At 44.4% G+C, this 15433-nt stretch overlaps 3 protein-coding genes across 3 annotated transcripts; 2 read left to right on the forward strand and 1 right to left on the reverse strand.

Annotated features, from left to right (window-relative positions):
* Positions 1–3824: 3824 nt before the first annotated feature.
* On the forward strand, positions 3825–6474 carry LOC104920867 (GTPase IMAP family member 4). Its single transcript, XM_010733249.3, has 5 exons — positions 3825–4031; positions 4117–4271; positions 4361–4601; positions 5008–5355; positions 5446–6474. The coding sequence occupies exons 1-5, from the start codon at positions 4016–4018 to the stop codon at positions 6003–6005; spliced, it is 1320 nt and encodes a 439-aa protein (XP_010731551.2). The 5' UTR covers positions 3825–4015; the 3' UTR covers positions 6006–6474.
* Positions 6475–7138: 664 nt separating this feature from the next.
* On the forward strand, positions 7139–9137 carry LOC104920868 (protein FAM57A). Its single transcript, XM_027280031.1, has 6 exons — positions 7139–7155; positions 7253–7449; positions 7730–7813; positions 7900–8113; positions 8192–8287; positions 8371–9137. Exons 2-6 carry the CDS (start codon positions 7328–7330, stop codon positions 8659–8661), a joined length of 807 nt encoding a protein of 268 aa, XP_027135832.1. The 5' UTR covers positions 7139–7155; positions 7253–7327; the 3' UTR covers positions 8662–9137.
* A 772-nt stretch (positions 9138–9909) lies between these two features.
* Positions 9910–15017, reverse strand: gemin4 (gem (nuclear organelle) associated protein 4). The gene is made up of 6 exons (XM_010733251.3): positions 14800–15017; positions 12688–14691; positions 11712–11868; positions 11357–11627; positions 10352–11050; positions 9910–10255 (listed from the first exon to the last, which is right to left on the reverse strand). The coding sequence occupies exons 1-6, from the start codon at positions 14810–14812 to the stop codon at positions 10034–10036; spliced, it is 3366 nt and encodes a 1121-aa protein (XP_010731553.3). The 5' UTR covers positions 14813–15017; the 3' UTR covers positions 9910–10033.
* Between the last annotated feature and the right edge of the window lie 416 nt (positions 15018–15433).

Here is a 15433-nt window from a genome sequence, read left to right on the forward strand (position 1 = left end):
CCTTCACGCATTGTCTCGGGTTTTGCATTATTAAGTCTCTCTGGACAGCAGGATTGTCAGTAATACACAAATATTCTCACTTTCTGCTCTTCATGAACACATTTCAAATGAAGCTCTTTGTTGGTAAATGTGTTGAAATATGGTTCTCCGTTGTTAGGTTTTTAGAGTAAAGTCTCTGATGTGGATGGAAAAGAAGCCCATGCACATATAAAGCAGACCAATACACTGCACTCCTTTCACATATGCATTAATGCAACAGCAATTATCAAGACTGGGCCTATAAACATTTCAGCAACACTTCTAACAGAGCTCAAGTCTGAGTCACATTAAATGGACAGCTGCAATACATATGTACAGTTAGTTTCAAGAGTCATGTGCATTTTGAAGAGATTCTTCATATGTTGAGTCATTCATTGTCTTCTCCTCGCAATACAACTACAAAGAGTAACAAGAAATGGTGTCCTGGTGGCCTAGGGGTTTTAAAAATGTAAAAACATATCCAGCCTGGGGACATTTGTTGCAAGTCATCCCTCTTGAAAAATCACATGACTCATCTTTCATTCGTATCAGTACAAACATCCAACAGAACTCTTTAAAAACAACATTTTTAAATGTTCTCCTGCAGTTGTGGATCCGGCCTTTTGAGGACTGCTGGTGAAAATATAAAACAGGCACCAGTGTGCAGAAAGATTTATTGGGTGAATATAACAACTGCACCTCTGTAAAAAAGAATCATACATTATTAAGTATTTAACCATTTATTTCAACATACACTCAGTGAGCTGACATTGCTCAATGAGCTGTATATTGAGGAGCTTAGCGAAGGTTAGCACCCCAGAGGGCATTTTATCACGTTATCTACCATACGGGCATCCAGTGGGACACTTTTGCTCCATTTTTTTTAAACATGTAGGCACCAGGAGGGGTGATTGCAACCCCCTGCCCCCTGCTGAGGCCACTAGTGTTCTCGGACACTATCTCACATTATCAAACAGGCTATCTAAGGTTATCTAATAAATGACGACATCAATGAGAGTTGTTAGTGAGACCTAGAGGTGAGTCTCTTGTTTGTTGCACTCATAATAGTCATTAATTTAGCCACGTAGATGAATACTGAGCTACAAAATAAGTTTAATGAGCCAGGTCCTTGATATTATTTTTCAAGTGTCCACTGAACAGTGGTAGAGCCTTTACTTGTGCACGAGGTGCTACACATCTTGCAAAACACTGCAGGTGCTTGAATGTCTGAGATCTAACCGTTTGAAAGTGGCTTTCTTCTCCATTCTGTACAAGCAAGCAGTGCTGCAAAAGTGTTGAAATTTATTTGCATAAATATAGATATATATGGACGTGTATCTATCTATAGACATTTGTAAACTGGGTAAAGGACTGATGATAGTACAATGCTGCAGGTGGTGAAACAAACAAAGGCTGCTATCAGTAACACAGAAGCACAGCATCTGGAATACATTTAGAGCAGCATGGTAAGTTCATTTCATCTGGATGTTAAAAATAGAAGCAAAACTTTGATTTGAATTAGACTCTGCCTTATTGATCACCATGATCAGTTCTTTGTTTATTTGGCCTACTTTGAACACTCTGAAAATGACGGTGGATCATCTGGCTGTATATCACTGTCACTGTCTTTTGAAGGCTCTTTGGTTTCCTCAACTCCAGAAAGTGACGGGCTCTCTTCAAGACAGAAGTCTTTTTTCTAAGTTGATTTACTACCTTTTAATACCACACGGACACCCTGTAGTATACTATTTTTTTAATTACTGTGCCCACAAATCTAAAGATAATAATTCTCTTATAGCAGTTTATGGTTACCTGTTAACTCACATTAACACTTGCGTTTAACTGTGTCAGTTTCTGGGCAGCTCTTCTGTACTTCTTTGAGAGCATGTCATAAACAGGCAAAACAAAATACTGTGCAAGGCTTGTTCTCTTTTGGGTGAGGTTCCCATTTATTGCAGCCAAGAAAAATGAGAAAACAGAACGTCACCATGCAGGTTGATGTTGACTGGAGCTTAACATAAACTGGCTTTCACCTGGACCTGAATTCACACTGATTTTCACCTTATTTCATACACCTGGTGCTGGGAGGTTACTCGGTGGTTACCAATTAAACAGAAACAGAACTATATTACACCCTTGTGATGAAAATAAGGTACTTTGCACAAAACAAATGAAGAATAGCTCCTGCATTAGTGCTTCTTACAGCTACCTGATGGCAAATATTACAAGAAATCATTGAGGGGTCACAGACCTCGTGGTGAAGTAACACAGCAGGACACAAAATCAGACAGAAATCCCTCAGAAATCATTTCATTGAATGTCCTGTTTGGGGTAAACAGAAAAAAAGGTGACTGTCAGAAGTTGTATGGTGTTTTCAAGATTTTCTCGTCTGGATAAAGTTAATTGAATCACTGACAGAAAAACCTGTGAGTTGTTCAATTGACTGTTGCTCATTGCTCCTCTCGTCCAGGTGGAGGCGCTGTAGGACAAACAAACAAGTGGTTTGAGGAGGTTTTTCATGGCAACAAGAAAATCAAAAGCAGCAATGAAGCTGAACATAGAAAGGGCTTGTTGTTGACCGTTTGTGTTGTCCCAGCTGTTTGAGTGTCACCCAAACTTTGTCAACTCGTCAATTTTTAAATTACACAAATTATATATTAACATATGATACCACTACTACCACTACTACTACTACTACTACTACCACTACTACTACTACTACCACTACCACTACTACTACTACTACTACCACTACTACTACTACTACTACTTACCCGGCTCCGGCTCAGGCAGGTCCTCCAGCAGGGGCCTCAGAGGTGTCCAGAAGGAGGCATTTCTATGTAGGTGTTTTCTCCTCCTTCTGCCCTTTTCTCCTTCTTCTTCTCCTCCTCTTCCCTTTTCTCCTTTCCTCCTTCTTCATTTTCTCTTTCCCCTCCTCTTCCTTCTCCCTTTTCTCCTTCTCTTCCCTTCTCTCCTTCTTCTTCTCCTCCTCCTCCTCCTCCTCCTCCTCCTCCTCCTTTTTCTCCTTCTTCTTCTCCTACTACTTCTTCTCCTCCTCCTTCTTTTTTTTGCTTTTTCTTTTACTTCTTCTCCGGGTCAGGGTCAGGTACAAAGTGGGAACATGTGAAAGGTCAGCAGGCCTCGTCTGCATGTCACTGTTCTGTTTTCATCACTACTACTGACGCACACTTTGGACTCTCTAATATTGATAAAAGTTTTTATTAATTTGAGTGAAAACTGCACAAAGAAATTCACTGAACATAAAGCACTGACACTTGCATTGTGTTGGTAGAGATGTAAATAAAGAAGGCCTTTTTGTTCTAACTTAATTTATTGTGAATACTACATTCATACATACATTCAGAGATCCAGCTCTTGTGTGTGTGTTATTTATTGATGGTGATGTGGTCATAACTCCTCATATCTGACACTTGCAAAAGACTAATAACATTTTAGAACTGATCATTTATATGAAAAACTATTTCTATATCTTTGTCAATTAGCTGTATCATCCTGTTATTAGGTCTCTACTTTGTGGTTATTTTAATTCCTGCTGATCATAGAAGTGTCGGCAGGCAGGTGCTGCAGGTGTGAGACATCAGTAGCTGAGTCAGGTAGACAAAGAGTCCGTGATGAGTGACATTTGTGATATCACATCACACATATTAAGAGACATACTAAAAATCACCAAACCAGATGACTTTAGAGAATCACTGCCGTGTGTGTTTGCGCATGTTTGGTCTGAGTCATTTTTATTACTTTCTTCTCAGAAATCTCCCTGCTGTGAACTTTGAAACTAACGCTGACGTAAACATGCTGCCTGGTCCTACCACATAACAGCAAAAGCTTCATACTCATTTATTCAATTCAACAGAATGGCACAGAATCAACAGCAGTAAGTAAACGCAGAACTGGACGGACAAAAGAAAAGAGGCCGTTGAGAGAGTTTTCAGACTGAGGCTTTGACCGAGGGTTATGAAAAAACAGGAACCTTTACATGGAAGCCTCATATGGTGAGTTACTTTTAAGTAGTTTTAAAAAGACTTTAAAGAAATATGTTTGAGTATGTGTGAACAGGAGATCAATAATGCTTCTCAGGTCCAGATCCAAGCCTCTCCCATGTGGTTGTGCTGTTGCTGGGAGAGAAACAAAGTGGGAAGAGCTCAGCAGGAAACACCATCCTGGGAAAACCAGCGTTTCACAAAAAAACAACTCGCAGCCTCAAGAAGAATGGCACCGTCTTTGGAATACAGGTGAATATTCAGGTGTGCACTTTGTATTTTCTCATTTTAATCTAAACCTACGCTTTACTCGTGTCTTTATTCTGTCTTTGACCACCCAGGTGACAGTGGTGGACACCCCAGGATGGCTCTCCCACTCCACTACTCCAGACAAAGTGTCCTGGGAGCTCTGCAGAGGTCTGACTCTCTGCCACTCCAAGCCTGATGTCATTCTGCTAGTGCTGCCCATCACCTCCACCTTCGGCCAAGAGGAGTGGAGGGCCATGGAGGCTCAACTCAGACTACTCCAAACATTAATCTGGCAGCGAGCCATGCTCCTCTTCACGTATGGAGACCAGTTAGGTAAACTAATGGTCATTAAAGTTTGATGTGATGTGTGTCAGGTGTTCTGTATTTTGAATTTTGCACAACAGCCAGTTATCTCTCTTAAGAATCCATTCTCCCTCTCTCTTCGGGGAGGTTATTCCAGCAGTTCATACAAAATTCTATCATGGCTTGCTCCTTTCTACATGGCTAGCCAGTCAACAAATGAGCAAACACTCAAAGTACTTCAGTTCATGATTAAGGGCTGTCCCTCTCCCTTGCCTTGTCTCTTGCTTTTTTTTTAATCCATGCAAGCAATATAAAAAATATCATTGTGTTCATTTTAGCATGCTGATGTTACAGTTTAGCTGCAGATTCAAAATAATGGTGCTTTGGCTCCGTCCTTTGGGATTTAACGTAACCATTCAGCTTATTTCTCCTGCAGGAAACCTGCCTATCCAGGAGCACATAAGGCGACAAGGTCGGACTCTTCATTGGCTGCTGGAGCGATGCGGGAACAGGTACCAGGTTATGCCCAACCAGTCCTTGGCCCCAGAGGCTCAGCTTACAGAGCTCTTTGCGAAGATCCAGAAGATTGTGAAGGCTAACAATCGTCCCAAGGAGATCCAGTACAGAATGTATACCCAGGTGAGACAAGAAGTGAGCACGACGATGGAGTGGAGGCAGCAGGGAAGACAGGAGGAGATCGAAATGACACTGATGCATGATGTACAAGATGGGAGACCAAGAGGAAGGCAGGAGATGGCCTCAAGATGGTCATTTATGCTAAGAGGTAGAGGAACTTTGATTACATATTTTTAACGTTGCATAAAATCAGAAAAATAACTGGAATAAAATGTATAAAATATGTGTGTCATTGCAGCATTCCCAGTTGGGACAGGCGGTTCCAAACCTGCTCTTGGCCTCATCCTGCTGGGAAGGAGGAAGTCAGGGAAAACCTCAGCATGCAACATAATCATGCAAAGAGAAGAGTTTCAGGTGGCCGTAAAGACCACCAGGTGCTCTGTCAGCAATGGTGAAGTATCAGGGTGGCCTGTCACAGTGGTGGACACCCCCGGGTGGAGTCTGTTTGGTCTGGCTGATCCCAAGAAAGTCATGTCAGAGATCAGCCGGAGCCCTTCACTCTGCCCTGTAAGGAGCACACACAAAGTGTGCTACCTGCTGGCTCTGCCCGTGGACTCGTTCACAGAGATGGACAGGAGAGCCGTGGAGACGTACCTCAGCGTGTTGGGGAATGATGTGTGGAGAAGCACCGTGGTGTTGTTCACCTATGCTGAAGAGCTGAGAGAAAGGGCAGTGGAGAAACACATCGAGGAGCAGGGGAAGCCTCTGCAGTGGGTGCTGGACAGATGTGACGACCGGCATCACGTATTCGATACAAACACAGTAGATCAGCTGCTGCAGATGGTGGAGGAGCTGTAGAAATATGACAAAGAAAGAAAATATGGAAGAGAGATATTATATTCATCTTTTTCAACACACCATCTGACAAAGAGGTGACAAAGTATAGTACTTATTTCAGTTGATTCCAGTTAATCACCCCCGTCTGTCAAGTTTTGATCTATTGGCATATGTCTCATTCTTGTCACTGGCTTGTAGAATTAATATTTCTACTGATTTATAATTATGGTATAAATTATGTTTGTGTTAAAAGTAAATATGTATACATAGAGGGTGATCATGTTTGATGCCACTGGGTTTATGTCCAATTCTGCCTTGCATATATTAAAATACATGAGTCGTCCTTGTTACAAAGTGTGCATATTAAAGATTGTCCAACGTGTGAAGTCTATGATGACAATAAAGTTCAGTCATATTTAAAAACACCTTTTTGTATGATATATGATTAACGAAGTTGATCTTCAGCATGATTCCGTGGTATTCCAACGACATTAAAATACAGGGAGAGGGCAGTAAATGTACTGTAATGCTACCTGTAGTCAGAAATAAATGAATAAAAACATTCAGATAGTCACTGCATAGAGATTTACAAGACTCATAAATGTCCTGTTTTGTTGACACTATCACAGAGATAATAATCTTACTTTATGCTTGTTTTTGAGGTCATACCAGATAGTGGTGTTATACAGGATACATCCCATTCAAAGGTGTTCAATGATTTGATTAGATTCAACTTCATTAAGCTCATCGTGCAGAGTACAAGTACTGAGACAACACAATGCAGGTGAACCTCTGACCAGAAGCACGAAAAGCAGTGCAGATAATGTACACACATAATATTAAGGCCCTCTTATGTATGTAAATAAGTATTACTGCTAATATATAACTGATTGGCACTTTTTTCCCAACATATTTGATTAAAATATTATATTATATTATATTATAGCAGCCATTAATGTATTATTACATTATTATGGATTTATAACATGTATATTATTAGTTTGTTTGCAATGTTTATAACATAAAAATATACATAAATTAAATTCTCAATAACATATGTTGGCAAACAGTACTAGCCAATCAGGGGCGGCGTAGGGCGGGACCTAAAACATTCATTTTATACGGAGGAAGCGCTCCACGGTCACGGTAAGGTCAACCCTTCCGTGTAAAGGTCAGTCCTTCCTATTGGCTCAAAGCGCCTCTCGTTCAACCAATCATATCCGTCCTAATGAAACATAACCACTGTGGATTGTTGTTATCCGCGTTAGCTTCCGTGAGCGGGGCTCGTTAACCTGTTACTGACGCCGCTTCAGCTTGAGGGCGGCGGCGCGGCGGCTGCGGTCATGTTGAGCGCCTTGGTCTGCGGAGCTGTGGCGTTTCCCGGGCTTTTCTACAGCTTCAGGAGAGTGCTCAAACACACTCTGACACAGTGGAGTGATGCCGACGTGATTACTGTCAGTGAGAGGTCAGCAACTCACGCACACACAATTGCGATATAACAAATGAGATATTTTTGTTGTTCTGAAAAGTTACTTACTAACTTATATTAACGTGTATAAAGAGCTGGTTTATTCTCTTCCTGTAACATTAAATGCGCATCTGTCTGTCGAAGACACCAAGCTCTACCACTGGCTGTGAAGTATTTTGACACATGGATGCAAGAGAAGACATAAATGAACATGGAGTTTTATGTAGCTCTCTATACGGGATGTGTAGTATTGATCATATTGACTGACTCTCTTCAGGCTGGTCTCAGCCATCCATGCGTCTCTGGCTACTGCAGCTGGAGCCACAATTGTGACATCCTGCAGGGACACCATGACCGACAGGTAATCAGTCAACATGCTATGCATTGAAGACTTTTGTGGCATAACAACGTAAAATAAATCGGACTACCGTCTTTTCACATCCTCAGTCACTGGCTGGCGGACGGGTTTGTTTGGTTCGGAGCTCCCTACATGGCCCACGATATCTACGCCATGTATCTGAGCCACTACCACACTCGGAGGGTCAGAGGAGGTGAGACCGGCGGCCACTCTCTTCAGACGGTGAAGGCTTTCCTCATGAAGGACAAGATGCTGGTCCTCCATCACTTGGTGCTGCTTCTCATTTTCATGCCCATCACTGTGGTAGGTCTGGAGAGGAATGTGTGTTTATAGATGGGTTTGGTCTCACAGACACGCAATGGCCGACTGTCTCATTTTCAGTTCTTCAGAAGAGGACTGGGAGATTTCTTCGTCGGCTGCCTGTTCATGACAGAGTTCAGCACTCCTTTCGTCTCCATAGGGAAGATTCTCATCCAGGTAAATCACCTGAACATCTCTATGAAGACTGTCAGAGCTATTGTTCACATTCTTTCTCTAACGTGTCCTCCCCTCACATCCAGCTGGGCCTCGATGACAGCAGGCTGCACAGGATCAACGGCGTCGTCGTCCTCTTGACTTTCTTCATGTGTCGGATCCTGGTCTTCCCCTTCATGTACTGGATGTACGGCCGGCAGTTTGGGATTCCCCTGCACAGAGTGGTCTTCCATCTGCCGCTGCAGTGCAACGTGGGTAATCTGGCGATCCTGGCTCCGCAGATCTACTGGTTTCTCCTGCTGCTGAGGAAAGCTCACAGACTGTACCTGCGACAGAAGAGAGGGAAGGGAGACAAAGACAGGCCAAAGACAGACTGAAGAGTCCAGCTGTGAATGAAAGAGTGGTTTGACACAGAAGCTGAGCACATGACAGAGTATGAGAGCCACTGTGAGGATAAGAGAATAATAATAATTCATGATATTTTGTGAAATAAGTTGTAATTGTATGAGAAAACGGGTCATTACTTTATATAAAAAGAGTGACATATTGCACTATTCAGAGTCATTTTTCTTAGAAATGTTTGGACTTTTGTTTCTTTAAAACTCAGGAAATCTTTTTTTTTTGTAAATTCTTAATTTTGTCAGAATATTCTGACTTTTTTCCTAAAAACTTTATTTGTGGCCTTAATACATCATCATGCAGAGTCCTCACACAGTATGAGTGTTTGTTGTGCACTATATTGTATCTTTTGTGTGAATTCTTCCAGTTGTTACATTGTTAAATCTTTACTATTTTCAGAGAATATGTTTGTGTCGACTTTTTAATGAATAAACTAATAAAAATGACATTGACAATGGTTTTCTTTGTTTGATGACAGCAGCATGTACCTATGGAAGCCCATTCCGCCAGTAAAAAAAGAATTATGAAAACTTGATTTTAAAGTGCAAAAAAAAATTTTTTTTAATCACATGCTAAGTCATAATTATGAGATAAAAAGTCAAATTTATGAGAAAAAACGATGGAATTCTAAATGGCTTAAGCTTGTCATAGCCATCAATGTGCCAGACATAGTTTGGACCACAGCTGTGGTACACACCACACCTTCGCAGTCTGTTTCTTGACCTCAGATCAACACCTTCACCATCCAATAACTAACAATATTCAAACTGTTTCTCTGTCAGCCACCAATTCCGTGTAACCAACATTTTTGGTTGCTGGTCAATGAAGGCTGCCATCTCGGCCTCATCAGTTTTATTCTTTCTACGCCAAAGCTGCTTCTTGCTTAAAATCCTTTCAAGGGTGCGTTTGATTAATACAATCCCATGTGAATCAGGAAGCAAATGAAGTATTTCATCTGTTGTAAAGCCACGTTTAAAGTAGTCCTCAATGTATTCGCAATCCATTTCTGATTAGGAGAATTCACACAAAGAGCTGCTCTTGTCTCATAATTTCGACTTTTTATCTCATAATTACATCTTTATCTATTTTATCAAGAGTATGTTTTCATGTTTCTTTTTTACTAGCGGAAATGGGCTTGCATATGTACCAGGTGTGCACTAGATAAACTGCAAATCCTCTGAGCCTCCACGCTTTGTTCAAGAACCTGAAACAATTCAAGAGACATCTGCTGTGAAATATCTGATTTTTATTCACTCTCATTACCCATCACTAAATCAGCTAAGTACAGCGTATGATCCTGACAACTGAAGTGATGTCCTTATTGTATCAGCACTGTTAATACAGCGTTACTCAGGCTGCCTTTGACACGAGCTGAGCAATCTTCTGCTGCAGCACAGACTTCATCTCCTGGCTCTGCAGGTTGTCTGTGATGGTGGAGAAGAAGTGCCGGGTGTTGTCGCTCTCCAGCGGGCTGCTGCTGTCGGGGAAAGCGGCCATGATGGCCTCGTAGTGGCTGAGGATCTCCAGACTGGACAGGAAGAGTGGTTCACACTGACCTCCTGGCATCATCACCTGGGAACAACAACAAAGATAAATGATACACCTGTTCTAAAGTTGACATCAAAATATCATCTACTGGCATCTTACATCTAAAATATTGATTCATACCTGAATGTGCTGAACATGGCAAAAGAGCTGGCTGAGCACAAAAAGGACTTCCTGGCTGGGAACTGTCCCCACCTCCTCCTCCACCTGTGAGCCGTCTGCTTGATTCAGGTCTTTTTGAGAGTCTTTGGACATTTTAGGAGATGTGATGGAAGTGCACGATGGGTCAGAGTCTTTAGACGCTGGTGTTTTAGGAGACGTTAAAGCACCGGATGAAGGAAGAGGCAGCTTGTCTCTTACTGAGTTTATCATCTCCCTCACAGCGTGGGAATATAACCTGCCGACGTGTGCCCAGCCGTCCGCAGACAGCCAGTCGGAGCAGCTGGACCCGCAGAGCAGCTGAAGGACTCGAAGCAGGAGGACAGACAGGCGGAGCTCACATGAAAACCTCCTTAGATCCAGCAGGGGCAGGTAGTCCACATACTCGAGTGAGAAGGGCACATGGAGGCGGCCTGAGGTGATCAGCTCCCTCAGGGCTCTCAGCAGCCTGGTCCACTGGGAGATGGAGCACCAGGGCAGGATCTGGGCCAGAGCCACCAGCAGGCCTTTGCTGAACATACTGACGTGGTCGAGCTGACGCTGATCCAGAGAGAGACGGGACAGCATGGTGGACTGCAGGGAGTCGGATATGGAACAACACTCCATCCAGGCCAGAAGACCTGTACCCTGACCATACTGAGGCAGGTCCAAACTGGACCACTCCTACAGAGCAGGGGGAGACGGGACCAGACAGGAAGTGAACATATAATATTTATCAGCAGGAATATTTGGGTGCAGAAATAAAGAAGAAACAAAAACACACAAATCACTCCTCCTGTGGGTTATTCAGTAACAGAACACTGTGTGAGCTGTCAGCTCAGCTGGTCTGGTCCAGCTCAAAGCACAAAGTTCACACCACTTATCATCAACTATTATTTTATTGCAATTCTCCAACAAACCTTTAACAGAGGAGCTGTGCTCGACTCACACTCAACACACGACACACTTGATGAATAAGTCAAGCCCTACCTGCTCAGGTAGATCACACACAGCCAGCAGGGACGAGGGAACCTCGTTTTTAAAGTGTTCCCCCCAAACAGCCTTCAGGTGGAAACGAACGGTCCAGTCCAGATCCTCCATTTTCTTGTAAAGCCAGAACAGAGCTCTGGACCAGCTGCTGGGGACCGCCGCCACCTCTGCACCCACCACGTTCCCCAGGGTGGTCAGCACAGACACCAGCAGCTCCTTCAGGTCCATTGACCAGTGATAGACAGCACCATCTGGTGGCTGCTCCCAACAACTGCAGAGAGTTTGACAGATGTGTTGAAACCAAAGGCTGGTTACACTGAAAGAGGTAAACAGTTCAGCCATGTATCAAACAAACCTGAGAGTCTGGCTGTGGAACTGAGCCAGGACATAGAGGAGGGGAAAGGGAGAGCAGTCCAACACCCAGTGAGGCGACCCGTCTGGTTCCTGGACGTCCACAGACAGAGCAGTGTGGAGGAGCTGCAGACTCAGCTCTATGTCGAAGGAGCTTTGACCTGAAGGAGCAGCGGACCAAAACATCTTACATCAACAGTGGATTCAGTAACTACAACATGTTGCACTACCTGCCCAGCACAGAGGCAACAAACAGACAAAGTTAGCGACCAGCTGCTGAACACTGTGGAACATTTGTCAACTTAAAAGCTAGAAATTTACCACAGGAGGTGTCAGAGATAAAACACAGAGAAGATGGAGAGTGAATGTTTGACTTGTGATCGCCTCGAAATAAACACAACTGTTGCTCAGTGTCTAGAGTTTAGTCTATCTAGTGTAAGTATGTTTGCAAAGATTCAGAGACTTTTAACCACATCTTCATCAAATGTTTTGTTTTTTAAAAGATTTTTTTTTGGCCTTTTCAAGCTTTTTTCCTTTCTTTTTTTTTTTTTTTTAAATTGTATAGAGACAGCTGAAGAGTGACAGGAATGTGGGATAGAGAGATGGGGAATGACATGCAGCAAAGGGCCGCAGGTCGGATTCAAACCCTGGGCGGATGCTCTACCAACTGAGGCAATCGACACCCCAGCAAATGTTTGTTTAAAACCACGTTAAGAACACTAATCAAACTGTCACCATGTCCTCGATTTAAGCCAATGTCCAGGATAACTAGACAAACTTCATTTGTTGATGAAGACTGTGAGATGTGGTTGAAAGCTCCAGAAAAAGTGAGTGGACTTTAAGATCATTCTATCAAACCATTGCTGTCTTGGCTGAAGCTGGTGTCAATATATATATAAAAAAAGAATCTGTGACCACATAGGATTCTTAATTCATTCAACACAGGTGAAGTTTCACAGCATGGAGATCACAGGACGTACCCGTGGTGGAGAGATTCGGCAGGACAAAGATGTTCACGACCTCCTGAGGTGGCAGAAAGCTTCGCCTTCTTCCTTCTACCTCGCCTGTCATGACAGGCCTCATCAGCAGACCCACGTACTTGAGGAACTGCTCTTTTTCATTGGCCGACAGTGCTTTGGTGTTGATGATCTCCTGTAGACACCTGCAGAGCAGACTACCACCACTCAGAGCATCATTTCCTTCATCTATACTTTCCTCTTCGCCCCTGAGTCCAGGCAGCTGCTGCAGGATCTTCGCCATGAGAGAGAAGGCACCTTTGTTGAAAATAGCTGAATGACAGCAAGACCTCAGAGCGGCCTCCGGGTTCTGAAACGCAACTCTCGCCACCAAAGAAGCCGCCGTGTTCAGATTGCCCTGCAGCGCCGCTGCTGACGCTCCACCCCGTCCTTGGATGATGCAGTTGAAGGCCATGCTGAGCTCCTGTTCGAACCCTTCAGTCACAGCAGAGGGGACGCAGCGTCCGAAGAACCCCCTTATGGAGAGCCTTAACATAGCAGCCAACGCTGTGTTCTTGTCTTTTAAAGAAAGTGCAGAGAAAATGTCTGTGATGACTTTCATCAGCTTCTTGCAGTGGCTCACGTTGGCGCTCTCGCTCTGGAGTTTACGCATGAGGGTGGAGGTCAGTCTGATGAGCGTGTCGCACTGCTGGAAGGCTGCTTGGTTCTTTTCCAGGCAGTCCATCCAGTGCTGTTCGCAGGCAGCCCAGCTTTCCTCGCTGGCAAATAACGCCGCAAAGTTCTGATAGTCGTCCAGGCGGTGGCTGATGATGATCGCGGTGACACTCGCGCTCACCTCTGGGGTGCTCTCTGTGACAGGGAGAGCCAGTGACTCTAGCAAACCTCTCAGCGTGTCCTTCTCAGCCTCTTGATCGTCTGTTTCAGTCATAGCTTCAGGCACTTTCTGTAGAGCTGCAAGGACTCTACGGACACTCTGTTCCAGTCTGAATGCTGAGTAGCTCGGATTAGTGCTGTCACACACTTTGAGGAGCTCGCTGCTTTGCCAAAACCGAGCCAGTTCCGTTATATTTTTCAAGGCTTCGCCAAGCTTCATCCTGCTGTATCGAAACTGAGATGGTGTGTGAGAAGCGTGCAGGTCTCTCACGGCCTCCTGAATAAGTTCAGGACTCAGTTTCTCGTTGTTCCTTTCTCTGATACTGACAATTACAGACAGGACGCGGATCTTCTCTTTGGGTGGAAGTGCGACTGCCTGGTCTATCAGGCAAGATGTGTAAAGAGCATCAAGAGAAACCGAGAGGGCCTGCAGACAAAGCTCTGTTGTAGTTATGTGATCTTTAATGTCTTTCAGTGCATGAAGCAGAATGTGCAGGACATCTGAGGTTGGAGACGATGCCTTCAGTTCTGATGGGTCCAGTTTTAACCTCTTGGCAGCCTGTGGGGGGACACTGGAAGACTGGAGACGAGTGTATTGTCGAGCAAACATCGCCTCTATGCTCTCCCCTTCTCCGGCTTTCTGCTCATCTCTGCCTTTCCACAGCTCCCACCACACCTCCAGGAGAAGCCGGACATCGTCCTCTGCGGTGGAGCTGCTCCTCACGTGCTGCACCAGCCTCTCGAGCTCGGCACAGATCTGAGACTGAGGAAGACACAAGAGGAAATGGGCAAACGTCTGAGCGGCCGCCGTCGACTTCACCACTTCCAGCAGGACGGCGGAGTTGACGTCAGGGAGGCCGTTCTGGAGGGGGAAAAAGGGGTTCTCCCTCCAGCCCGTCTCCAGGTCCTCTCCAGTCTCCCTGCACAGCAGCTTCAGCCACACAACGCAAATGACTTTCTTCGTCCAGCTGATAGTTGTCGTCGTGGGGTGTGCACCGAGTCTACAGATTTCTCCAAGTGCCTCCAGGACTGGACGTCCCACCCTGCTCCAGTCAGCTTTCTGAAGGGAGGACAGGGAGGAGGGGAGACACAGCTGATCAGCCAGGAGGAAAGCCCCCTGAAGGACGGCCGAGTCTGAAAGCACAAAGAGAGTCACACATTAACAGTGAGTCAAGGACTGCCTTCATACATGCAGAATGAAACCTGGCATCACATTGTCCATATAACAGAGCAGCACGTTACCTCTGTCCATCATCTGCAGCTCAATGCAAGCAGGCTCGTTAGTCTTCAGTCCGGTTTATGATCACAGTCATGAGCTGTGACGCTCTCATTGAGTCACACTACAGTGTACAGTATCACAGTGATCACAGCAGCGTGCTCATCACTTCATATAGAGCGCTTCCGCTGTCCCGCACCAGCGTGTCAAACTCAAGACAGACCTCTGCTGCTCTCTGCTCTGTCTGTCTTCACAGCGCCACCGCTGGACCGGGCGGGGTACTGCAGTTTGGCTAAAACGCACCTGTCTACTGGACTGCGGTCACGCCAGCCGTCTCTCGTTTTCGCGTGGTCACGTCAGCCGCTCCAACATTTTCAAGTGCGCCCTTATTGCCGACTTTATGGCAAATACTGGGACTCGGAAAGTCAGCGCTAGCTTACTGCAGCGTGTGGACACTTCCGGTTTTCAAAATAAGACGTGGGTGTTAAACATATAAAACGTGTATTTATAAAATATGAAGAATGGTTTGATTTAAAAAAGAGTGTGTCTCATGGAACAAGTATGATCCTGCACTGCTTCAATGCTCATATGTACATTATGAAATATATAAAAAAACAAAAAATAAAAAAAACATGTGAAGTGTTAAAATTCTATAAAAAG

This window comes from Larimichthys crocea, chromosome VII (assembly GCF_000972845.2).
Source record: "Larimichthys crocea isolate SSNF chromosome VII, L_crocea_2.0, whole genome shotgun sequence".
NCBI classification, from domain to species: domain Eukaryota; kingdom Metazoa; phylum Chordata; class Actinopteri; family Sciaenidae; genus Larimichthys; species Larimichthys crocea.